The following is a 14,565-nucleotide window of genomic DNA, read 5'->3' on the forward strand; positions in this document are numbered from 1 at the left end:
CCTAATCTGACCTGACGGTAAGTGGGGCGCCAGAGAGCTGCAAGGTTTAAGTGGAACTGTAAGCGGGATACACAAATCCCTGCAGTTCATGGTATATTGAAGAGCAGTGGGATACCTAAAATAAGCCCCTGCGGTAACCTAAGAGGTCATTAAACTTGTGTGTGTTTTTTTTTATCACATTGTGGCAGTGGAGGGATAACTAAGATAAGCCCCCTGCACATGTGATAGCCGTCTGTTGGTCTAAAGTCACCCCAATCCTAGACATATTGGTGGCAGTGGTCAGGAATCCCTGTGGATTTTGTGACAAACTGCTGGCCGCGGCTAAGGGATCTTGACAGTCACGGTGTGAATCGTGACAAACCTCACGCCATTTTTTTCTTTTAATTATTTATGTATTGCAGAGGCGCTGGCTGGCGAATACCCTCATCAGCGTACACCTAATGGGAAAGAAGTCAACAGCAAGACCAGGGAGGTTTATATAAAACCAACAAATTTATTGAAAAATAATTTCTAAAGTTCCATGAAGTTAAAAAATGCAGATCCCTGGGAAGTGCAGGAAACTGCTGCATTCCGAAGTATGCATTCCTAGTCCTAGTATGGCATAAGTCCCGGAATGTAGGGTGTTGTTTTATATTGTAATCAAACAGGATCACTATATTATAAAAAATGCAATTTATTTGATAATATTTTTCCTAAGTTAATTAATTCAATAAATATACATGGGATCTGTGCCGATGTTCATACCATGTGGTATTCTGGTATTTAACTTAAGAATTGCAGATACTTCTTTATATTCTAAAGGTTGTGATCTTTTGCCTCACCTTCCACAGCATTAGCCCTACAAGTACTTAACATCCCCATTGTGGCAATTGAGAAAATGTTGAGAAGAACCCGATAAATTGCGGTGCGGTGGGTTGTACAAATGTTCAGATCTACGTTTTCTCAACGTTCCAGTAGAAAACTACATATGTTTATAAAGCCTTTTATAACGTATGCCCTCTTATCGCTAGATGAAATACATTTTTTGTTTTGTACATGTACGGACATAAGCAACATAATTTGTGTCCACATTTGTAAGACCCTATCAGCGAGACCAGGTGTACGATGATGAGAGTAATACTCTCATCAGCTGATGTCTGTGACCAGCGGCAACCTTATTACCGCTGGTCACAGCTGCTGGCTCACATGGTATCATCTGTGTGACAGTGTGGGAACCACCGCACTTTGACCGGCAATCAGACCTTACCATCAATCAGAGCCTGTGTTTCCCACGCTATCACACACATGACACTGTGGGAAACGCAGGTTGATCGGGCCCACCATTCATTTGAATGGGTCCGGGTTTGGGTTTGAGTTAAGGTACCGTTCTGCTACACGAACCAAACTTTTTTTAAAAGTTCGGCTGAACCTGACAGACTCGATCAATCACGGGTCCGCCCATCACTAGAGCGGATGATGCTGTTTATCTTTTCTTGGGAAATCGTCTTCATGGCAGCACCTTGATTTGTACCAGTGACCTTTGACTTGGGAATCAACCTAATAACACACAGAGCTATTAGGGAATGTGAGGACAGGTTGTGATTTGTACTTTATGGGAAGAAAAGATGATTCCACCTCCAGCTCCAGGAGCAAAACACTAACAATGCAGCAGCCTGACGAGGATCTGCATAACTAATCATATGCTAAATAGCTGCAAGTCACATTTATGTCTGGGATAGAAAAGATGATTGTCTATAAAATGATGGGAGTCTGACGATCAGAGCAGAAGTGGATGGAGAGATCTGGAGCCTGAATGTCAGAAGATCAGAACATCGTTACGCTGACTGTATTTCCAGGCTTCCATATTCATGATATTTCACCAGTGTTGTCCAGTCATCTACAACACAAGGGATATTACACCATGAAGGAGCTCCGCGCCTTCAGATTCCTGTCATCTGATGATATATCTCAGGTTTGGTGATGGAAGATCCAGAGATTGTCTGTCCTAATGTCGGGGCCGTAATAACGACAATTAATCCTCATTCACCAGTCATTCCAAATTGTAATGTGAGCGCAGAACTTCTGGTACCGGAAAAAGAAATGATTCAGACACGTAGCTGATTCAATCTTTGCTGATGCTCTTGCGATCACCTCAGTGAGGAGCTGAGCAGCAACTGTGCTTTATTCTTCAATACATAGTACTAAAAAGGGAATGCAATGGGTTGGGGTTAATCAGCATACATCTAGTGCTCAGTCTCTCTGATTCGTCGAACGTCTCCTGGTGAATTCCTCCTCTTCTTATCATTCCTTTAGTTTCGTTTCCAAAGAAATGATTCATCCCTCCAGACACAAACCAGAAACGAAACTGCCTGGCAGCCATTTTAAATCATTAACTAACAGATAGGAAAAACTTATTGTTTCACAGTATAAGAGTATAGCAGTACAAAGAGAGTATAAAGATTTATATAAAAGTACAAAGGTATATAAGAAAATACATTTTCACCTTGACAATCCCCCCTAAACACTAAGTTTTTCCCTTAAAGAAAGATCCTTCGAGACTGTCCATGTGATGGGAAAAGGGGAGGTGGATTTCTTCATCCAGACACCTCAGAAGCTCTCCCCTAGTGAGAGGCCTCCAGGCAGCTGAACCCTTCACTAACCTCACATGGAGTTCTCCCACTGTCCCTAAACTAGATCTCTTCATCAATATAAAACCCGGCACTCAACTTCGATATGGCTGCTGGAGGTTTATTGTGTAGTATCAACACAAAAACGTTTCGGTCCTGTGGACCTTCATCAGTTACTAATAGTGAGGTGAGAGGAGAAAAGATCTCTTGGCCAATAGAGCCCTATTGGTGTAGCTTAATGTCCAGAGTGCCTCCACGATAGCAGCATTGAGGCTGTGCTGTGTCCGGGTGTAGACGCGGTGTCCACCGCTTGTCCCAACATATGCCGGACATATGTTGGGACAAGCCAAGAGATCTTTTCTCCTCTCACCTCACTATTAGTAACTGATGAAGGTCCACAGGACCGAAACGTTTTTGTGTTGATACTACACAATAAACCTTCAGCAGCCATATCGAAGTTGAGTGCCGGGTTTTATATTGATTAACTATATGGTGTGGGAACCTACCCGTGCACCTCGTGTCAGCAGTGCTCACGTTTATATTCACCGCCTAAACTAGATCTCTTGGCATCATCTGAGAATGGGGGATTTTGTCTACTCTCTTGAGAAAAAAATATACTTCGGGATCTCCCCTAGATCAGTACCATTGTACTCTGGTGGGTCTACTTCTTGATTGAGGAAGGTGCCAGTCGGAGTTGCTTGGGCAATAACCTTTTTGTACAAAGAATAACACAACAGAGAATTATCGATCCAATTATAAGGAGAGCAATTAGTACTAAACAAACTTATTGAAGGAATCCCTTGATCCCACCTAACCAACTGGAGAAGAAAGATGTGTCTGCTCCAGCATACATGACACGTCGTCTTATTGTCCTAATTTGTTCAACTTCTTTAGAAACCTTCAGGTCTTTTGGATCTACATTTCGCCATTCAGGTCTGGCTGTCTATATTTCGTCTCGTAAGTCTTTGGTCATACCGTCAATGAATGTATTTACCAATACTTTAACATCAAGTGGGTTTATGGGACTGTACTTCATGTCTTCCCATTTCAGCTGTAACCGTCCAAAGTATAGCTCTACACTCTCTCCTTTTGTCACATCTGCAAAAAGTCTTAACTTGCGTCCTAGCACGTCACCTGTTTTTGTGCTCACTAACTACCTAGGCCTGCCCAGGTGCACTTAATACGTCCATCATATTGTCATTATTTGTCTGTAAAATGAGAAAGGTTGGTTCTCAGGGTCAGGCAAATGTTTTTGCGTAGCTAGCTAGTCAGAAGGCCTCCAGGGATAATACTCCTTTATCTGTCTTACCCTACCTGATGTGGTTGGTTCTCTGGTGGTGGGGGCGACATGACATGCTGGTCTACAGCTCCTTCCCAAAAGGATTACTGTCAGCCTACTATGTCCCCACTATCCACCAACCACAATCCTGTGTCAGCTTCTTATATCACTACATGTGATCTTGTCTGGACAGGATTCAGTGTAATTCTCTTAGGTCGGGTTGCAGCACGGGTCATACAAGTGTTAGGGCCCAAATCCTCAACTATATCCTGAAAGGCATCACAGCTATAATTAACAAATCTTTGTTCATTGTAATATATATATTTGATCCATTCAACATTTTTATTAATCTGCACCTGTGGGATTATAGAAGCAAAGCCGGCATAAATCTGGTTCTGGGCTTTAAACTGGTCAGGCACCCCCCTTGGCACTCCAATGGCATCAATATATACTAGTGGATCTTCTTCATAACTCATGTGGAGCTGATCAAGGCTTCTCCTCTTTCTGGTAGGTTCATCAGGTATCTTTGGTGTATATATATTGTGTATGTTTAATTAGCAAATCAGTATCTAGAGAACTGTTCTCTTTGCAGAAACTTGTCTTGAAGATTCCTACTGGTGTACCTGTGGTGTCGTGGGAATTATAGCAGGTGTAATTGTCAGCTAATACGGTTACTTCTCCTGGAACCTTTAGTTTGGGTCTCTCATGAATTAGTGGGACATAGTCTGGGCAATCAGTAGGCTTCAAACCTTTCAACAGATTCATAACACAGGCAGTAGTGTTGTCATCAGGAAAAAGCAATGCATATGTGTAGAGATGTGTATTCGCAGCAGAACAAGCAATACATCCTACAGAGATATTCTGGACTCTTACATTGTATCTCAAACATTCTAACCACAGGTTTTTCCTTGGGGCTGTTTGTGTTTCTATGGAGAAAACCTCTTGCCAACTGAGAGCTGGAATGGGTATCACTTCATTAACTACATTTTGCAAACGCTCACCTGGGCCTGTTTTAGGTGTACTGGTAACGGGGGCTTTGGTTGGTCTGAAACTAATATCCTGGAGCTGTATATGGCCTAAATACGCATAGGGTCCAGCACTAAATACATAATTATAATTCCTTCCCAGTACAAATGTCTGCAGATCAGCAGATTGGGCGTTTTCAAGATTCAGGAGGAGGGGGTGACAACTTTTACCCCATTTACAGCCCCTAAGTGGTTGCAGAAGGGCTGTTAGATGCATTCTCTCACGAAGACTTCTACCCGTCCCATCCTTGGGAACATGGCTTCACTAGGTTTATATCCCCAATCGTCTCCCGTATTCCAGGCAGCATCTGCCCAATAATAACAATTATTGTTGTCATTTCTGGTAACACATATATATAAACTGGATGATTCCCTCTACCACCCGTTCAGTCTCGGAACACTTGACTACATCACAGAAATCAAATCGCCAGATATTTGCCGGGGCTGTCCGGTTTCCCCAGAGAATAGTGGGACTAGAATTCTTATATTTACAATAGGGGCCGAAGAGGTAGGGGCGAGGACAGCCCTCAGTTCCAGGATCAAAAAAACAGCAACATTTCCCTTCAGTCACTACTGTGACTAAACACTGGTTCGGTCTCTTTTACAGTGTGAAGCGTGAATCCAGGTGCTCTTTCCTTCACGTTTTACTGCAGTGGGGGTGACCGGGATCACCGTGTGGGGTCCTTCAAATCTCGGCTGGAGACAATCTCTGCGCACAAACTTTTTCACATACACCAGGTCTCCTGGCACAAAGGGATGGTGTCCAGGAACCTTGTCTGGGTCTGGAAGAGAACTGAAGACAGTTAAATGCACTTTGGCAAGGTGTCCATGTGAGGCCTGCACATAACTAGTCAAGTCCTGGTACTTGAGTTGCAACTGTTGTGGGAAGAAACATTCAAGATTGGGGCTCCTGCCAAACAGAATCTCATACGGTGACAGTCCTGTCTTCCTGTTTGGGGTATATCTTACTGAAAACAAAGCTAGAGGAAGGCGTTCTGTCCATGGTTTACCAGTCTCTGCCATTGCCTTCTGGATTTTAAGCTTAAGAGTTCCATTTAGTCTCTCCACTCTTCCACTGCTCTGCGGATGGAGGTATGGAGTATGCAATGCTTGACTTACCCCCAGTGCTGCCATTACCTCTGACATGATCTCTCCAGTAAAATGGGAACTCCGATCGCTCTCAATGACTTCAGGAACTCCATACCTGCATATGATCTCAGCCATCAGTGTCTTCGCCGTTGTCTTAGCCGTAGCTTTGGCAACTGGGTAGGCTTCTGGCCAACCTGAAAATAAATCAATGCAGACCAACACATACTCATACGTCCCTACCCTAGGTAACTGAATATAATCAATCTGCAGTCTCTGGAATGGGTTAAAGGGCCGGGGAGTGTGTTTGGATGGGGTTTTCACTGTCCTACCCTGATTATGTGTGGCACATATCATGCAGCTCTGTACCTGCCTTTCTGCGCAGGTGGAAAACCCGGGGGCAATCCATTGTTTCTGTAGGGTGTCACACATGGCCGTCTTCGAGTGGTGCACATTCCCGTGCAGAACCTGTGCCATCATTGGGTACAGTACCTGTGGTAGGCAGACCTTTTCACCCCTCCCCCATAGTCCGGTAACGGTATCAGAGCAAGCCCCTATCTTTTGCCACCTATTTTTCTCCTCCTTACTTGCCTGTTCTTGTAACTGGGCTAAGATGTCTTTCAACACAAGTGGAGATGGTGGGGTGTCCAGATGATGTACTTGAGAGGCCACAGGAGTGCTTGCTGCTTTCTTCGCAGCCTGGTCTGCCAGTGCGTTACCCTTTTATCCGTCCATCAGTGCCTTTGGTATGTGCCTTTACCTTTATGATGCCTGATTGGGTGGGAAGCTGTAGTGCATTCATAAGTTGCTGGACTGCCTCAGCATGTTTAAAGGGGTGGCCATTTGCTGTCAGGAAAGCCCTGGCTCTCCAGATAGGCCCATAATCGTGTGTAATGCCAAAAGCATACCTGGAATCAGTGTAGATATTTACAGTCTTACCTTCTGCTAGTTTGCTCTGCTTCTTGTGCAGACATATGAGCTGGCATTGACTCTGCCTTGATTATCTCATGTTCTGAGACCACAGCATATCTGGTACAGTAGCGTCCTTGGTCATCTTGGTGACGGGATCCATCTACAAAAAGCTCAAAATCAGCATTAGAATGGGCACACTAGAGACCAGCCGTTTCCTGAGACATCAATTCTAGACAATCATGGGGTTTGGAAACCTAATCTTGTTCCTCTGGATCCATTTTAGAAAGAAAAAGAGTGTCCTTTTTTTATGTCACCTATATGTCACCTACTCCTCCCCCCTTTGGATCCAGGGGAACTAGGAGAAGAGTAGCGGGGTTTAGGACAGTGCACCTTTTCAATATCACATTAGTAGGCATGAGAATAGCAGACTGAAGTCGCAGCTGTCTGGTCATGGACATGTGGCTAGATTATACTTGGTTAAGGATACTATATACATCGTGTGGGGTGTGGACCATCAGTGGGTGATCCAAAACAATCTCTGAAGATTTGTGTAGCAATAGCTGGACAGACAACACAGTCCAAATACAGGAGGGACTTCCTCTTGCCACCCTATCCAGGCGGCCACTATAATAAGCAACAGGTCTCTGTTTGTCTCCATGAAGCTGAATCAGCACACCTGTAGCATGTCCTGCAGGTGAGCTCTGTCTGCAATACTGTACGGCAGTGCTCGGGTGTCTTGTAATCAGTATCTAGGGCCTGCAGTGTGTAGCACCATATCACAGGGCAAATTCCCTCCCTGGGTAGACATAGCGTCTCCTGGATGCAAGGGGCCATGAGCGGCAAGGTAGGCCTGACACTCTTGGGCTATAACTGGCCCCCCTTTGGCATAACTGTCCTTGTCAATTGTCATCCCTGATAAATGAATGCAAACAGAACTGGCAATCTGGGTGTAATGGAATGCTGAAAAAGACATTGGCAAGATCGATAACCATGAACCAAGCAGCATCCTGAGATATCTGGGACAAAAGAGTATGTGGCTTAGGCACCACCGGAGTTTCTGGAACAGTAACTGCATTAAATGCCTGTAGATCTTGTACCAACCGGTACACAGGGGATTGGCTGGGTGGGGTATTTTTCTTAACGGGAAACAAGGGTGTGTTACATGGGGAAACACAGGGTATCAGGGCACCATTATCGAATAACATTTGTATTTGCCCCTTGAGACACTGCTCCTGATCATATTTCAAAGGGTATTGATGGACTTTAGAAAAAGGGGCACCAGGTTTGAGAAACACTTTTACTGGTTCTACAGGCATTATTGGGGGAGAATCTGGGTCTATCAGGACCATCATAACTGTGGGAAGGGCAAGTAGGATACACATCTCTTTATATTCATTTGCATAGGAGTTATATAACGCAAGGACCATCTGACCATCATCTTGGAATTGTATTCTGGAGCGGAACTGTGATAATAAATCTGCCCCCAGTAAATTTACCGAACATATAGAAAAGATTACGAACTGAGCAGTAACTTCAGGGAAAGGTCCCACAGGGATAGGTTTTATAAGAGTATATTTATCGGGTCTGTCATCTACTCTAATTAAAACAAGCTCTTGATCTGAGAATTGACATGGGGCTGGGGAGGGAGATTCCCAGACAGGGTTAAAAGGGATATTTTAGTATAAGACTGGATTTGTGTGTAGATAGGAGGCAGAAACTGAAATCTATTACATAGAGATAAGAAACACTGACCTCGCAGCTGCAAAGGTGGGGGCTAGTGAGCGGGCAAGGAGCGCTGCTAATTTAACCCATTTCCTTTTTTTTTTTTTTTTTTTTTTTGCTGGGCTAAATTCCTTTGAAAACCTTTTACTATTTGCAATGCATCATCCGGAGTGGAAATCTCAATATCGGGTCTACTACAAAAAGGTATGAATGGGCTTTTTATTACAATGGGAATCCCAGATCTTTAAACACTACCATAAGACGCCCATAGAACTTCTCGGCAATCCAGGATATATATTGCTGTAAGGGGCACAGGGTTTACAGTCGGGAGTAGAGGCTTAATTTCCTGGGGAGAGACCATATTATCCAGCAGGGAGACCCCCCCCTATCCCAAATTTTTAATTGCTTGCTTTACTCAACTCTTTTACCAATCTTTCAATTACACTGATACAAATCTCCTTATAAAACCAGGCAATATATTTCACTTTCAAATTCCAGATTATAATATTTCTTCATACTTCAAAACAATGTTGTCGCTTTAAACCGGACACAGATCTACCAGAGAAAATACAGAGAACACCGTTACAGTATGTGCTCTCTCCATTCCAAGGACACAGAGATAAGAGATCACAGCATTCCTCTACACAGAGAGAAAAAAAAAAGACTACTAGAAACAGCACAGAATTTCTCAGCGTACAAGGGAGAATATTGAGCCCAGCTCTTTGCCCCCCTTCCTGCTCCGGCACATAGCGTAGATAAGGAGAAAGAAGAAGAACTGACAAAGAAATCTTGCAGCGGTCTGCCTTGCCCCTCCCCCACAGTACACAGCACTGATACAAAGCTCCGTATCCTCTACAAAGTCACAAATTACAGCAGTTTTCAGACCTAATTTCTACAAAACTTTCCTATAATCCTCCGTGGTCTGGGCGGAGCCCCAAGGACGGTCCGTACGCACACACAAGGCAGGTCTCCACCCAGATTGGATTCTGCACAACACAAACAGGACACACCTACACTTCTGGAGATCTCTTTCTGCCGCCATTACAGGGCGGTGGCTGGGACTACATTTTCATCATTAGTGGCACGGCGGCCATTTTACAATCTGTAAGATCACAGTTCACAGGCATTTTATAACCAAACACGGGCTCTACATTATCTGATCCTCCCCTCCATCAACCTATTTTCATCCTTTGTTCTTTAAGCCTCGCGCAACTCGCAGATAAGCTTCTTGACTGTCTCTTGCCCTCCCCTGACCATTGTCTTGACTTCCACGACATCCTCATCTAACTTGTGGGGCACAGACTTCTTTTGCTGTAAGATACGCAGCTTGGCTCCCAGGATACTATGGTTTTCTGCAGTAAACCACTGGCAGCGATCTTCAACACTGAGTTCCACAGTACGGAGCCTCACGTTCGACGTACTAGGAAAAGAGCCTCGCGCTCAATATTTCCTGTCCCTAACCTGAACACAGTGATTACAGACTATCCTGCCACGATATCCCAAACAGTCGGGAGGCAGCCTCCTAATGAGACCCCTCCACAAAAATATAGGTGGTCCCCTCACGGAACGTCTTAGGTTACCTAACTAGACAGGTGGTCCCCTCACGGAACGCCTTAGTTACCTGCCTGGACAGGTGGTCCCCTCACGGAACGCCTTATTTACCTGTCAGCACAATATCACAGAGGCTGCGTCTCCTATCCCTTTCTCTAAGCTGCCCCACAATCTACAACTGGCTCAATTTTTCAGTCCACTTCACTACTAGACAATAGTCACGGGTAGGGTGGTTGACCGGAGTACAATGACCGGTGAGGGAGGTGTGGTGTACAGAGGTCGCACAGGATGCGACGTCTCTCAGTTGCTGGTTCAGAGCGTGGCACAGGATCACGTTTGATCTCACCACTCGATCATTCACCTCCCGGACCCAAGGAGACTACAGACAAACCAATAACGGCTGAGACACTAGCAAGTGTGACATATACAGTGTACATGATCGCCACTTACCGCGTGCAGAGGGTGATCAGTCCTCGAGGTCAGCCACTACGGGTATCATCCACAGACATCCAGGCATGGGTCCAGAGAGTCTCGGATCGCTGGCCACGCCCCCCGTTGGGCTGCCAAAATTGTCGGGGCCGTAATAACGACAATTAATCCTCATTCACCAGTCATTCCAAATTGTAATGTGAGCGCAGAACTTCTGGTACCGGAAAAAGAAATGATTCAGACACGTAGCTCATTCAATCTTTGCTGATGCTCTTGCGATCACCTCAGTGAGGAGCTGAGCAGCAACTGTGCTTTATTCTTCAATACATAGTACTAAAAAGGGAATGCAATGGGTGGGGTTTAAGCAGCATACATCTAGTGCTCAGTCTCTCTGATTCGTCGAACGTCTCCTGGTGAATTCCTCCTCTTCTTATCATTCCTTTAGTTTCGTTTCCAAAGAAATGATTCATCCCTCCAGACACAAACCAGAAACGAAACTGCCTGGCAGCCATTTTAAATCATTAACTAACAGATAGGAAAAACTTATTGTTTCACAGTATAAGAGTATAGCAGTACAAAGAGAGTATAAAGATTTATATAAAAGTACAAAGGTATATAAGAAAATACATTTTCACCTTGACACTAACATATAGCCTTTCCTGGTGCATGAAGATAATGAAGCCTGTACTCTGCTGAAAATGGACTTCACGTGAAGCCACAAGGAAAAGCCAAACCCCGGCACTATACTGACCGCCGAGTAGCATTCAAAGACTTTACGAGAAGGTTGTCAGGACAGTAAAATTCACGCCGTATCTGCACATGTGATAGATTTGTAGTAGCTGAGATGGAGCAAGACCAATCAGAGACCACATACAGCTTCTTCTCTGGACGCTAACTGCAAGCTTTCCTGACCAGTGGCGTAACTAGAGTCCAAAGGGCCCCGATGCAAAATGTTGGTCAGATGTATGAGCCCTTGTGGCATGCTAAATCCTATAAGGACATACGAGTCGCCCCCATTATGTTGTAACGTCCCCCATATTAGGCCCCTTCCTGGAATGTATGTCCCTTATCTAGGTATATATATCGGCCATCCTTGTATATATATCTCTTATCCTGGGCCCCATCCTGGTATATCCTGGTATATATATATATATATATATATATATATATATATATATATATATATATATATCCCATCCTGGTATATAATATATATATATCCCCCATCCTGATATATATATATATATATATATATATATCCACCATCCTCATATATTTGTACACCATTCTGATATATATCCACCATACTGGTACATATATCTCTTATCCCCCATCCTGGTTTATATGTCCCTTATCCTGGGCCCCATCCTGCTATGTATATGTCCCCCATCATGGTGTATACAGTATATCCCCCATCCTGCTATGTATATGTCCCCCATCATGGTATATATATCCCCCATCCTAGTTTATATGTCCCTTATCCTGGGCCCCATCCTGCTATGTATATGTCCCCCATCATGGTATATATATCCCCCATCCTGATAGATAAATATATATATATATATATATTCCCCATCCTGGTATATGCTGCAAATTAAAAAAAAACCTCTTTGGTGGTTAAAGTCTGCAGAGAAAAAATAAGCAGCTGGTGTCTGATGCTGTAAAACATTATGAGAAACAGATGTGGCGAAAACACAACGTGTGAAAAGCCCCTAATCTTTACACATGTAGGATGCGCGGCCCTCCGTGTGGTTCAGGTGTGCTCCATAATTAGTCACCAGTGAAGACCCCGGCGCTCCTTTGAAGCAAATGATACTTGTTTGATAGGCAACCAACAATTCCGTCTGGTGTTTCGATCTTGTGATTAGTCGTTCCCAAGTCTTCTTACACAGACTGAAGCGAGTGTATGTCTGGTGAGGATCTAATCACACAGAACGTCACGTGTATTTGTTGGATTGCCTTTTGCATCAAGAGGTAGTGCCGGGGTCTTCACTGTTGGTTTATTAAGTCTTTAACTGCCAAAAATAAAAACCTGGAACTATATTATATGGCACCAAAAGAAAAAAGTCCATGTAATTTTTCAATAAAATTGAGAACAAATTAAAAAATGAAAATGGAACAGGAGAAAGTCCACAATTGCTTCTACTTTTTAATTTTAGAAGTTTCAGTTTGGCCCAAACTACAATTGTCCTCGTCACCACTGAGAAGAAAATAAAGTTAGAAACAAGGGAAACTAAAATCTAAAAACTTTATAAAGTGAGAAATAAAACTGAGCAGCCAGAAGATGTCTCGGGATTCATAGTTTAGTCTGTTACATACTGATGTCCATTGGTCTCACATTGTGGTCGGAGGACTCCACTATGGTCAGGATGATATCCATGTTATATAATATTCAGTAAACAATGTGATCACTAACACCCCAAATTATACAGCAAGTAGATAATCTCAACAAGCAGGTACCCCTTTATATATTGTGTACACCTTCTACTCCAAGAGCTTCTGATTCTCATCCAGTGGTGCAACCACCAGTAGGACATCTTCTGGACAACCAGCTCACATTCAGCCCCCATTACTTCCAAAGCTGATAAGTGCAGGATAATGAAACATCATCTTACAGACGCCATTAAGTCTGGGATTCCCAAGAATGAGGAGCACAGACTGGACAGGGGTGAAGGCTGACATCAGCATCAGCGTCACCCAGAATCCTGACTGAAGGTGCGCTATAATAGAAAAGTACAAAATCAACTTTAAAGTATAAAAGATTCCATAAAAAAGGAGGAAATGTGCCATTCTACAAACCACTCCTTCATATGACCTGCGGAGTCCATTGTCCACTGACTCCATGCCTCTTCCCATCTTCTGACTGTGTTGATTTAGTGTCCATACAGTGCAGATGCTGGACGTCAGTGTTATCATGAAAGGGAAGGAGGTGACAACCAAGACCGCATTCATGAATCCCGACCAATGCCATGCTAGCACCTTCAAGACAGATGGAGGACTCTCAGTGATGTTCCAAGACCTTGTATGAGGAGAAACGAGCAGTAAACTGCTGAAGAAGCTGATGATGAAGGACACAACCAAAAGTACCAACAGCATCCAAGGAACCATTGAGCTGATACGGAACTTCACCCAAGAAAGAAATTTTGCCTGGGATATCTTTATGAAATAGAAGGCTCCGAGGCTGGCGGTCAGCCACGCACAAGAGGTGATGCTATAGAGCACTAACATGATGTACACATAGGACAGGTCAAATGTGACTGAGGTCTGAAGACCAATACAGTCATCCATGATGCCCGCAGCTATCAGAGCATTGTAATTCACATTCCAGATGCCGATGCACACCAAGATTTTACTGCTGTTGCTCATGTTCTTCTGCCTGTAGAAGTCATAGACGATGATGGACACAATAAACATGTTAATGAGAAATCCAATTATAATCTCTAGAGATAAAGTAGTGACAGAAGCCACCACAGTCATGTTATAAAGTTCCACAAACTCAATCTGATGTCACCCTGTCCTGTCCCTTTTACACTTTTCCTAAACTGCAAACTCCAGTTTTCTCAAAAATTCTCAACACAAAGAAAGGATCAAGTAAAAATTCAAGAAAGAAAATAATTGTAAAACACCTATTCTCTGTCTAAACCTCCAGGCATCGTAGTCCAGTATATGAAAGACTTTCTCCACCAGTCATGGATCCAGCAGAAGCATCTGATCCTCTCCACCTCACCTGAGATTCTTCGCAATGTGTCCAGCTCATGTAGCTGTAAAGAGAAGTGGTGCATGGGGTTATAGATGACGCTCACTATAAACCGGGGTCAGAAATGGACATCCCAAAACAAGACCTAGATTTTAATATGTGCAAATCTCCGGAGTATTGAATGTCTGCCGCCTTTTGTGGCATAACAAACAGTCTAAAATGATGCAAACACATTTCTTTACCTTTCACGTAAATCAC

The 14,565-nt window shown here is 43.7% G+C and overlaps 1 protein-coding gene across 1 annotated transcript; it reads right to left on the bottom strand.

Annotated features, from left to right (window-relative positions):
- Positions 1–13,169: 13,169 nt before the first annotated feature.
- Positions 13,170–14,087, bottom strand: LOC143785156 (taste receptor type 2 member 39-like). Its single transcript, XM_077273847.1, has one exon. It carries the CDS (start codon positions 14,085–14,087, stop codon positions 13,170–13,172), a length of 918 nt encoding a protein of 305 aa, XP_077129962.1.
- Positions 14,088–14,565: the final 478 nt, after the last annotated feature.

This window comes from Ranitomeya variabilis, chromosome 7 (genome assembly GCF_051348905.1).
Source record: "Ranitomeya variabilis isolate aRanVar5 chromosome 7, aRanVar5.hap1, whole genome shotgun sequence".
NCBI classification, from domain to species: domain Eukaryota; kingdom Metazoa; phylum Chordata; class Amphibia; order Anura; family Dendrobatidae; genus Ranitomeya; species Ranitomeya variabilis.

Bases quoted from the DNA above. Each gene is read 5' to 3' on its own strand.
- LOC143785156 (XM_077273847.1), bottom strand. From the start codon at position 14,087: ATGACTGTGGTGGCTTCTGTCACTACTTTATCTCTAGAGATTATAATT.